This window comes from Colossoma macropomum, unplaced genomic scaffold (genome assembly GCF_904425465.1).
Source record: "Colossoma macropomum unplaced genomic scaffold, Colossoma_macropomum, whole genome shotgun sequence".
Taxonomy (NCBI): Eukaryota; Metazoa; Chordata; class Actinopteri; order Characiformes; family Serrasalmidae; genus Colossoma; species Colossoma macropomum.
This window is the reverse complement of record NW_023494786.1, coordinates 24,297,403-24,309,967: the sequence shown is the minus strand read 5'-3', so window position 1 is coordinate 24,309,967 and position 12,565 is coordinate 24,297,403. Positions and strand designations below refer to the sequence as shown.

Genomic DNA, 12,565 nt, shown 5'->3' with positions numbered 1-12,565 from the left:
AACCAACTCAAGTCTACGCCTTAACATAATTGAATATGTTTGGGATTACTTGGCTTGTGAGAAGCAGAAAAAACAACCAACTTCTAAGACTAAATTTTGGAGGTGTGGATAAATATTATTGCAGATTTCTTTGGAAAACTGAAGGCAAGTCTTTCAAGAAGAATGGAAGCTGTAAAGTAAATGTAAAAGGTGGAGACACTAAACACTGGAAGAAAAAGACATCATATTTAGTTGTTGTGGCTTCTGAATAATTTGACTTAATCATGACTTTATTATATTCCTGCAATACACTTTTGAATTATGTGCTCAAATGTTCAGCACCATGGATAGTGCCTGTAGCTCAAGGATTCCTGATTCTATTACCATGGAAACAGGGGGATTTAGATTCCTAGTTGTGTGCCGGCCTGGGGCTTTTAGTCTTGCATTGTTTCAAATGCATAGTCTGCTTTATTTATGATAATAACTGTATGTAAATGTAAAGCGCATTCAGTGAGAATACAGACTGAAGACAGGTTGCTGAAGAGTTCTTGGCTTGGACATACAGTTCTAATAAAAAAGTTTAATTGGTCTAGAACTCTTACTTTTAATGGAGGCTCTTTAAATGTAAAAATATATTTCATTTACAAGATCCTTTGGTATCCATTGAAAGGGTCTTTAGGGAAGCAGAAGTTCTTCTATGGCAGTGCTTCAAGAAACCCTGGTGCCTTTATTTTTAAGTGTATGTATTTATTGCTGGATGAGCTTTTCTTTATGGATTTGTGTCACCCAAGAGTTCATCTGAAGCACTTTTGAGCTGTGGCCACTGTGGGGCAATATATACACATTTTTTGCTCTTCATTTGTCAGTTTGACATTTTTTTAAAGCGTTGGTGGAAATGATATTCAGCGTTAATGATTATCGATGTTAAAAATGTTCATCCAGTTTTTGGAAGATGCTTACTGCTGAAATGACCGACAGGTCATCTTTGGAAAGCAGAAGTAATATCAAAAGGAAAACTGGAAGACAGTCTGGCAGATCAGCAGCACATTTTGGCCTAGATTGTGAAATCTGGCCCAGACTGAACCTTCTTTTAGTTTCTTTTCTTGTGAGCGTGAACTTCAAGACTGAAAGCACCAAAGAGGACATATAAATAGAACAGCTATGTATCGTCCAGGTGAATGCTTATCAGTTATTTCCGGTGCGTGTCTGCCCAGAGGCCGTACCTACTTTTACTGCCAAATGTGCTTGTGACTAGAATTAGAAAGGACGGTGAGGCAGTGGCTGAGAATTGAACTATAGCTTTACCAGCTCTGACAGGCAAGGCCCCTTCATTTCACTCTCAAATTAGGCTGAGGCAAATCAGACACACTGACTGAGCCATTACGCAGTGTGGACAGTTCCGGGTGGCTGTAGATTTCATGCAACTTTACACTGAAGATAATAAAAGAGATTTGCTTGTTTTAAGAAATTATGCTTGAAATGAGCAAGATTAGTCCCATAGGAGTAAAACAAAAGGTCTGGAAATTTTAATAATATTAGAATATTATTACAACACTCTGAAGGTACAATGTTTTCACTTGTCAATATCCTTTTTTGGGATGCATTACATACTTTACAGTGAAAATGTCTTAAACCAGCAAAGAAAAATGTTTAAACGTATTGACCTGGCAGTAAATTCAATTTTGCTTAAAAAAAAAACTTTGTGTAGACTTCAGAAAAATGAGATTTCCTGTGCAATGGTTACGAGAATACAGCCTTTGGCTAGTGTTACAATTTTTTTTGTTTGTTTTATTGTAAAGGTATTATTATTATTATTATTATTATTATTGTTGTTAAAGTTTCATGTTATTATTAAAGTATGTTATTGTTTAACCAAGAAAACACTGTACCTTTTTTCTAAATGTTTTTCAGGTCATTTTGTCATATAAAATCTAGTATTAATCCAGCTATGATTAATGTATGCAGTGTAATTAATGTAATGTAATGTATGGATTAATCCTTCTGTCATAACCTTCAGAATATGTGTAGGAATGAGCTCTTTTGCTCCACCCATTGGATAGTACATTGTGTCCATTTTTACTTGTTTCTATAATAATGATAATAATAATAATAATAATAATAATAATAATAATAATAATAAGTTCAACTTATATAGTGCCTTACACAAACCCAAGGACGCTTTACATAGTGTCAAAAAAATCTAGAAGACTAAAGAGAGGATAAAAGGAAGGTTTATAGCAGAGATTTGAAGGAAGACAAAGAAGAGCAATTACGAAGAGTGGAAGGTAAGGTATATCCTAATGTGAGCATTTTTCCTAGAAAAATCTGCCCTGATAAATAGCTTTAACTGTGCTTTAACTGCCTGGTACTGTTGTTTTTTTCATTTGTGCAGTTTCATTGGTAGACAAGTGAGTGTCTTTAAAAATGTAATTAATAATTAAACCTACTTCAGGCTATTAAGTATCTGTGAGTAAACACTAACCACTTAATAAAAGACAATTTAATTTCATACCTGTTCAAGTACATTTGAAAGGAAAGTTGATTGGTTTCTGGGCCTCTGTTTTAGAGGCTTGCAAAGCACACTTTATGCTGGAATGACTCAAAAGCAGGGAAGGTCTTTTTCACTAGGCAAAGGTGGCCCCAATGAGTCAAGGGCCCCGTGAAAATACAAACTAGATATACTGTACAAGTTGATGTGAAACAATGTGTTCTGAAATAAATATAAATTTTAAAATAGCTTTTATTTCCAATTGTATTGTATTGTACTGTATTCTTTTCAGTAATGTTAATGTAGCCCCACCCCCAGATCTTGGTTATAATAGACTATTCCATGTTGTTACGTGATGACACAAGTGTGCAAAGACAGACTGGTATGAACAAGACAATTAAGCAATAATCTACATGATGGAGAGGATGTCCTTGTGATTTTTTTGGGTATTAAGAAGGAAAATCAAATAAAGTTATACGAGCATAGCAAAAAAAACAGAAAAACATTCCCTACATCCCCAAATCTAACTTTGTTTTTTCAGTCAGAATAGAGTGCTGCACACGTTCAGCAGACCATACATAATGTTAGCATAGATAGCTCCATTGTCAGGGTAAGTACTCAAAAAAAAAGTAATCCATCACAAGTTGCTAATTGCTTCTCTCATAAAGTAGTGGGTTGCCATTACTTATTACTTCCTGGAAAACATAATCTCGTTACTCATTACTTTGCTTCTGCAATAGTTTGGACCAAACTATCTGGCAGATAGTCTGCATGTTAATTCTTAAAACAGGCAAAATCATCTGCCAGTATAGTGAGATAATTTCAGTACATACAATGACTTTCGTACAAATGTTTAAAGTTAAATAATCTTATAATATTATTACAACAATCCTGATTTAAAATGATGCATCATGAAAGATTTCTCCAGACTGATGGAGAATGTGCTGCAGATGGTTCTTTATAGAACCGTTTTGAGAAGGGTTCTATTTAGCGCCAAAAAGGGTTCCCCTATTGTTATGATGTTAAGCTTGTCTTAATAGAATATAACTTTTTTCTCCATCAATCTGAAGAAAACTTTCATGATGCAAAGAACCTTTTAATCATGCAAAGGGTTCTTTAAGTGTTCATGGTTCTAACCATCTTTTTTAAGTGTGAGGGAATTGCCCAGAAACACTAAATCCCCCCCTGCCCGAAAGGGAAGTATTGAGACATCAGAACTTTCACAATAACATCAGGATCACACGCAGTTTCACTTCGCAGTGCGGCTGAATTAATTCTGGCTTTATCTAGACCGTACTACCGCCTGGAAGGCAAAGCTAGAGTAGTTTGTTTTATGATTGCCAATGCAAATATTACCCACACAATGCACCAACACAAACACTGAGTCTTAAAAATAAAACCGATGACACACAAACTGCTGGCATTCATTAAACTAAACTTTCAGCATGAAAATGCAAAGATTATTGGAAACTAGTGTTCAGCTCATTTCAGAATTCATACGAGTTTCATTGCAAATCATGGAACATCATCATACGATCATTGTAACAGTGTCAAGACCTGGTCTGAAAGGGATCTGCATCTTTAAAGTTATGTTTTGTGGTCATTCATCTTTGATGACACTTTTCATGACAACTTACAGAAACCTGTACATACATTAATAAAGGCTTATTCTAAAGCATCAGTTGTCATAATACTTGCTGTGGTGAAATAACATCAAAATGAACAAAAGTAGCCTTTATAACAAATGACATTTGTTGGAATAAGCCTTTATAAATGTTTATGTAGCTTTATGACAATTGTTGTGAAACACTGATATAGCCTTACAAGTGCTGCCCTATATTAACGTGTGAATGTATTTCAGAGCAATATGACATTGTCACTGTTCAAATTAGTTTATGAGAATATATCATCAAAATAACTTACAACGCTTTTCTTCTGAGATCAAATAATCTGTAGCTCACCAATAGCAACTTGTGGCATTAAATTTGAAAGCTAATTATACTCAGCTGGTAACAATTAATAGTACACCTCCTTGTGTTTACACTCAGTGTCCATTTTATCAGGTTTATTTACCATATAGGGGCATTTTGTAGTTCTACAATTACAGACTGTAGTCCACCTGTTTCTTTGCATACTTTGTTAGCCCCCTTTCACCCTGTTCTTCAATAGTCATGACCCCCACAGGACCACCACAGTGCAGGTATTATTTGGGTTTTGGATCATTCTCAGCACCGCAGTGACACTGATGTGGCAGTGCCTTTTTAGTGTGTGTTGCGCTGGTACAAGTGGATCAGATGCAGCAGTGCTGCTGAAGTATTTCTTAATGAAGTGGCAGATCCATATGTACATCATTTACAGGATTTACTTTAACTCCTTAGACACTCATGACTTGCCTGCAAGTCCAGGCTTCCATTCTCCATATTCACTCCTATAATTTACTACTACTCTCAACTCGGTCAGTTTGCATTGTAATCTATGTAGTTACTGAATAACGAGCTGTAGGATGTAATAAACCTCAGAATTTTTAAGGGTTAAAAAAGAGTAAAAAAAACAAGGCTCTAGGAGCAAAAAGTCTCTCTTTTTCTCAATCTCTGTCTGTTTTTCATGATGCTCCTTTGTTGCTAAAACTGACTGTGGTAAAGAAACCAGCTTAGGTGTTTTCTACAGACCCCAGCTTCGTTCCTCTTTCATTTTTACTGAATGTAAAGGGTAGTGAGACAGTGGAGTGAAGAAAAAGAAGCACTGAGCGACTTCTTTTTTTTTTGGAGAAAAAAGTCCAAGTCAGAATTTACAAAGCAGTCAAGGGTCATGAATTCCCACAGTATCTCTCTCACTGAGATCAGGATAAACAGTTCAAGAAGCCAGTTAGTGATCATTTTATTAAATCAGTTGATCTATTGGTTGATCTGCATGATACATATACACATGATACTGAAGTTCAATATCCTCTTACTGTTTTCTCAGTCACAGTCACATGACATCACTTTGTGGGTAAAGATTCTACAAGCATATAGAGAAACAACGTAAAGCCACAAATCTTAGCAATATATCTATTAAGCATCCAGAATTTCCTATGAATCTTTGGATTTTGTGTACAGATTTCACTGTGAGTAGAAGCCTCCATGTACAAAGAATGGATTATATGTGTAGGCAAATATCAAATCTCTGTTGCAGCTTAAATTACAGCATAATCATGTCAGTGTACGGTTTCAGAAAGAGGTCAGCGATCACTGTCAAATCAGTGTTCTAGCTCAGCTCATAACTGAGCCTATAATTGCAATTTTCTTCATCAGCACAGCAAAGAAGTGAAAATATGACCCTTAATATGACCTATTTGTGGTCCATCCACACTGCAGAAAAAAGAGTGATTAAACTGAATTCCTTGTTGTTGTTGAAGAATAAGCCTTAGTATGTAATAAGCCTGGATTTTTTAAGGGGTTAAATTATTTGTAGACATTTTAAAACTTGTTTTGATGCAGATAATTATTTCTTGAAGTAAAATTATCTGCAATATGTCTTGAAAAAAGACCATATTATTTGAGTTATGTCTTGAAACAACCAAAATTATCTACATCATGTCTTGAAAAAAGACAAAATTGTCTGCATTATGTCTCAAATAATTATCTGTCAATAGAATGAGACATTTCTTTAAATAAATTGGCTGAAAACAAGTTATAAAACATTTTTTACAACAATCACAGAATGAGAAATATTAGATACGTTGACTAGATTTGAGATGTTTTCACTGGCCAAAATATAATTTATTGCACTGTACAAATGCATTCTTTTATAGCAACTCTTGCTAGGTTAGACAAGCATCCTGCTTAAAGTGCTGGGCTACAGAGAAGGACTCTGTTATTGTATCTAACAGAAACTAGGCAGGCTGGAAACAACGAATCTGCCATGATGCAAAAATTAGCTGGATTGCATGACAAAAAAGACACTTGATCTGTGACATACACATACAAAATGAGTATCATTTTAAATGAATATTACACTTTAAGTTCATCAAAAGTTGCTCACCAGTTTCTTAAGTTTAATTGGGATTTTTGTCAACACTAGTAAAACTTTTGTTGCTACATAAGAATGTGTCTGTAAGTAGTGCATAGATATGTCAATTAAACACAATTCAATAACAACTTGCTTGAGTGCTGCTACATAATACTGACAAAGTCATGCCTTTAACCTGTCATAGCAGATGTCATATGTTGCCAAGAGTTATGACGGTAGTCTTTGTTCAGTAATATAACAGTATCTTAACCATTGTTGGTAAATATCATGACAGATGCTGTGATGTTTGATGTCATAACTGCATCACAGTTAGCCATCATGATATCAAACATTATGGGATCTGTCATGACAGTTACTGGTAAAGGTAACATAACGCTAAACAAAATCTGCATTGACAACTCATGACTATCTGGTATGACATCTTCATGGCATGGTTTTACCCACAATTCTTTATGATAGTGCACAGAATGATTCATCCTCAGGCTTTGGGTTCAGGCAGGCACGGACAGCCTCTTCAAATACTTCCTTCACCCCATCTTGTGTGAGAGCTGAGCACTCAAGGTACTTAACAGCTTTAATTTCTTTTGCAAGAGCCTCCCCCTGCTGCTTGGTGACAGGAGTCAGGTTCTGCTCCTTCAGTTTTTTCAAAATTTCTCGATCTCCTCTGAGGTCCTTTTTGGTGCCCACCAGCAGGAAGGGCACTTCGCGGCAGTGTTGTGATACCTCAGGGTGCCACATAAGCCTGATGTTCTCAAAAGAGGTTGGGTTGGAGATGGAGAAGCAGAGGATGAAGACATTGGTCCCACAGTAGCGTACGGTGCGCAATCGGTCATTCTTGCTCTGACCAACTGTTTCCTGCAGGTTAAGCTTGATGGATTTGGAGTCCACTGTGATCTGTGCATTGGTGGCGCAGGAGTTCAGAAGGCTGGTCTTTCCCACAGCTTTATCTCCAGCCACCACACACTTGATGCTCTCCATTTTCAGACTCTTACCACCTTTGTCAGAGACCTGAAAAGCCTAAAAACATGTAATTGTTTGTAACAGTGCAACTGACCCATCAATGCTCCACCCACAAATGCACTTCGTAGCAATTGTTGCAAGGTTGTACAAACTTGAATTAGGTTGATATTTATAGTCACTACATAACATTATGTTTTCACTGCTACGCAACCCAGTGTCAATCTATGACCTTTAGAGTTGAGCCTTCCGTTCGGGTCACAAGTGTCAAAACTACTCTAGGATAATGCTAATTTATGCTCCTATGAGATTTCTAATAGTATGTCAGCACTAAGCTAATGCTGATGCACATTTTTTGGTTGATTAAACTTTGACAGCTTGTAACAGGCATTGACATTGATATTTTCTCCTTGTATGTTGCAATTTTAGAGTGACTTTTTCAGAAAAGAACCTTGCCGTGGAGCATAGGGCTTTCCTTTTCGAACTACTGACTGAAACCTGGCTACACTATGGTTCGTGTTTGCACTCTGTGACGTATCCAGGGCTGTGTCCCAAACCACATACTACGCTACACTATACATCTGAACTTGCAGACACTGACTTGCCCAATCCGGGCAAAAAGACTTAACATGCGCGTTGCAGAGCAAGTCCACAGGGCTATAGTGCTGTCTATTTCCGCTGTTCACCTTGACCATATTGGGCAAAATGCGGACTTCCTGCGATCTTCCAGAAAGGCCGCTCGGGATGTAGGCTTCAGAAGACTTGCTTGTGGATTCATAGTGAAACATATGTGATGACATTAACAAAACAGGACGAGTTCCAAAATTAATTAATTAAATTGACACATTTTAGATTAACAGATGAAGATAGAATAATATGCAGATCATGTGTAAAGGTGCAGATTTTGGTGACAATATCAGTCATGGAAGTAGGTAGAGCTGAAATCTCCTCTCATAAGCGGTTTTTATGCGCTTGCACCCACCTGTCCTCACAGATTTGATGTGAAGACGTTGAATACATCAGTCAACATCAGAGAACGTGAGTCCAAAGTTTGTGAGACCACAGACTGTGGGGCTGTAGTCAAGAGATTTAGATTACATACTATTTCAAAGAATGTATTGCTAACAGTGGTGTAACTACTTTCACATGCTGTGTAGTATGGTATGAGGGTTTGGATGCAGCCTAACTTTCAGAAGGCCTACAGTACTGTTTCTATTGTAAGTCAAAATGTGACTTGTTGATTCCACTGTCACTTCCTAATTATGTTGATGGATAATTGGACAAACCAGCTTCTGAAGTTCTAACCAAGAAGAAAAACGAGCTTGGCTGTATATACCTAGATACCACAAGATTTTAACTTTTTTTTTTCCAATTAAAACTTGCAATTAGATAAGCATAATGCTAGAATACATGTAGCAAGCATAATAAGTCTTTCAATTAAAAATACAAATTTTAAATAAAATTACAGATGTATATTTTTTTAGTTCCTCAGCTATCCCAACAATCTGACCTCTAACACACCCAAAATAAATATCATTTGACATTAATAAGGCACTCCAAACGAAGGTATTTTGACAAAAAAACTATGTTTTGTCAAATTTCTGTAAAACTTGTCGAACTTCGCTACAGCTGCTAAGAAAAACGCATTTGTAGGCAGAGCATGGATAGGTCAGTAATGCACAACACAGTGATTGCACATTGAAGAAGGCATAGCTGTTCCATCTGTGCTGTATTTTGACTTCTTTATGCCAAAGAAATAAATTAATAAGAACTAAATCAAGTCTCCTGAACACTGATGGTGATTACTTATTTATACCAAAAATGGTGACTGTAATCTACTGTTTACAAAATAATACATCTTATAGATACAGATAGTGTTTTTAAAAACAGAATTACTTTGATAGAAAGCACTATATTCATAGATACATTTAGTAGTTTTACCAAACACAGACATCCAGAATAATTTCTGTTAACAAGGCATTCACCAGATGGAAATGCCACAACTATCATTATAATCCTGAATACATGATCAATACTGAGAAACTGTGAGTTACACAAATCCATTGAGAACACATCAGTGAGAATATTCTACTTATTTCAGTTTTAACCCTGTGTAACAGTATACATTATGAACATTTTTCCCAGTCTTGGCCTTAGACATGCCTTGTCTCAGTTTTTCAGAAAAATATAACTGAATGATTAAAAGCTTTAACATACCCAGAATGCTTATCCTCGAAGACTAGACTGGCAGTGTAGTTCTTTCTCTATGTGCTATCAATCGACAATGCTAAAGTCAGTCTCCACCCCCAAACTACTGTCCAGCCACGTCAGCTCATTCCTTCATTTTCTGAACAGATGTTGGGCAGGCTCAGTAACTGTGAGGAAGTAATCTGTCTCACAACAAATTTTTTTGGTCATCTCTTCTGCTTTATAAAGTTTCAGAAGAGCACAACTCGTGCAAAAGTTTAATACATTTTAAGCCAAAGGACGTTTTTAACTGTAAGGCAGAGGTTGCTTGTCAATGTGTCATGTTCGTGAAAGACACAAAGGTTTAAGGGTGCTACCAACCAGTTCAAGATGTTGACTTCAGTATATTAGTGCACATATACAGATACAGTGGCCCCAAAAAGTACTTGGACATTTGTGCCATACTTAATGCTACACTGTGCAAGTTTTGGGGATGTGGAGACGTCTCTGGTGGAAATGTATAGTTGCACACAACGTACAGAAAAACATGTTGTAACATCAACTGTGCTTCGGACCCCTTACCGAGCAGATGAATCTAATGTTTAAGAGCATTTTGAAAGAGTATTCAAAGAGATGTCATCATATCTTCCACAGTATAATTTTGATTTCACATCTGAGACCTATATCAAGCTGGACCTTCTTTTTTGAGCCTGCATGTTTGGTGTTAATATATATGGACATATGATGATATGGACACCTACAAAAGATCTTCTTTTGAACATCTTTTATGTATCTTATCAGGTCAGATTCCATTACCTGCTGTGCTAATCTATCGTCCTCCTCCTATGCAGTCTGTGGTTTTGTCTGAACTGCTTACTGAACTATGTGCTCTGTCATCTTCTGACATATTACTTGATGTCTTTATTGTACACATTGACATGGCTTCAACTATTTCTGCTGATTTTATGTCAGGGCTTGTCTGCTTTGGACTCACACAGCATGTAAACTTTCCCACACATGAGCATGGTCACACACTGGACTTAATAAGTACAACTGGATTTAATAATCTTGTTGCTTAGGGCACCCATATTGGTGTATCTGACCATCATTTTCTTGAATTCAGTTTTAATCTCCATCTCCATAGGCACTCCGAGAAAACCATGGTGACTTGCAGGAATCTGAAATCTCTGGATCTTTTAGCTTTTTCTGCTTCACTTTGTTCTTCACCTCTCTCTAGCATCTCTGTCCTAATGAAATTCTCTCTGTATATAATTATTCCATCTTGCATACTTTAGATGCTCTAGCACCTATTAAACAAAGGCTAGCTCCATCCTCCTGTTCTTCTCTGTGGTTTATCATTGAGCTTAGGGATATGGCAGACGTCTTAAGTGGCTTCATAGGAAAACTGGCCTTACTGTATATTCTCTGGCCTAGGCAGACCATACGTCTGGATACATAGACGCTTTAAATAGTGTTCATTCTACTTATCTATCTTTGGTGATCCACCATAGCTCATGCCAGCCCAGGACCCTTTTCAACACTATTGATAAATTCCTGCAGCCCCCAGTAGTAGCTTCTTCTGGTTTAGTTAATTTTGGCAGTGAATTTGCTCACTTTTTTCACCATAAAATTGTTTCAATCTGCCACCCCCTTACTTCTGGCCATCAGTGCCCCTCTGATTTGTTTTTCCCTGATATTGCCCAGCCACCTTCATGCCTCACTCCTGTCACATCTGTTTTTGTGGTAGAGTTCATTAAAAAAATCCAATCCAACATACACTGTTGGAAATAAAGGTACTGTGCTGGTACATTTTTCATTCAATAAGGTACACAAAATGTAAATGTACACTTAAAGCTACAACAGTGGTTTTAAGGTCCAATGAACTATTTACGTTTTTCCCAGGTGAAAAGTACATATTTGTACCTTTTTATATCCTAATGTTTTAAAACAGAACAATAAAATAAACAGCCTGGAGATGAGACGGTGTGTGTGGAGTCAAGACAACTTAAAAATGTATAATTTCAATGGATTATGGTACAATTATGTTCTCTGACTAAAGGTCAAGGTTAAGTGTAGCACCCCAGTGACAGTTTTGTACCTTTATTTCTGAGAGTTTATTATAAGTTAGATCCTGATCCTGCTCCCTTATTAAGCCTTATTAGCCATCTCTATCTCACACCTTATTAATGGATGTTTTGCAACCTGTTGTATCCCTGCTGATCTCGAGACCACTGTTGTAAAAAGTAAGAATTTGTTGTTTTCAGAAAAATAAGCTGATGTCTTGTGTCTGAGTTAGAAGTACAAAGTTTGGTTAAAGATATCTCCTAGGTGACCCCAGCCCAGGAAGAATGTGTTAAATTGCTAACACATAACTATAACTAGCACCCTTGATTTAACATAATTAAGTATTGATTAGCCAAACAAAGCATTGGATAATTACTGCAAATAATATTGGCTGTTTTGAGAAGAGGTTTGAAAAAGGTTAAATGAATACAATGACATACATAAATTCACCACTTATTGTGTGTACTGTATGTATTTCTGCTATATCCACATTATTACAGTGACTTCACACACTGTGCTGAATGCAAATGTGTTGTTATATTTGGGATGCCTCAGTGCTCGGCGAGTACTGTTATAGCTACAAAGGGTGGGCCGACATCATATTAAACCCTATGGATTAAGAATGTGATCTCACTCCATTTCATATGCGTGTGAAGGCAGACAAGCGAATACTTTTGGCAATATAGTGTATGTAACAGGAAGTCATAGCTGAACACTTAAGTGCTCTTGATCACTCAGATGAACTTTAAAACATAAAATATGAACAGGAATGCAGTTAGATTTCAATCATAATGATCGCAGACCGACGACCGCAATATAGTTTTTACACTGTTTAACTGACAAAAAACTGCAAGAACGTTCCAGTTTCACTTTAAGAAC

The 12,565-nt window shown here is 36.7% G+C and overlaps 1 protein-coding gene across 2 annotated transcripts; it reads right to left on the bottom strand.

The window, feature by feature from the left end:
• Positions 1-6,035: 6,035 nt before the first annotated feature.
• Positions 6,036-9,732, bottom strand: LOC118803964 (rho-related GTP-binding protein RhoG-like). Of its 2 annotated transcripts, none has more exons than XM_036564541.1 (2): positions 9,653-9,732; positions 6,036-7,486 (listed from the first exon to the last, which is right to left on the bottom strand). In XM_036564541.1, exon 2 carries the CDS (start codon positions 7,454-7,456, stop codon positions 6,929-6,931), a length of 528 nt encoding a protein of 175 aa, XP_036420434.1. In that variant the 5' UTR covers positions 7,457-7,486; positions 9,653-9,732; the 3' UTR covers positions 6,036-6,928. The 2 variants fall into 2 exon arrangements, with proteins under 2 accessions (XP_036420434.1, XP_036420426.1); XM_036564533.1 differs by having other exon boundaries at positions 6,037-7,495; positions 9,653-9,712.
• Positions 9,733-12,565: the final 2,833 nt, after the last annotated feature.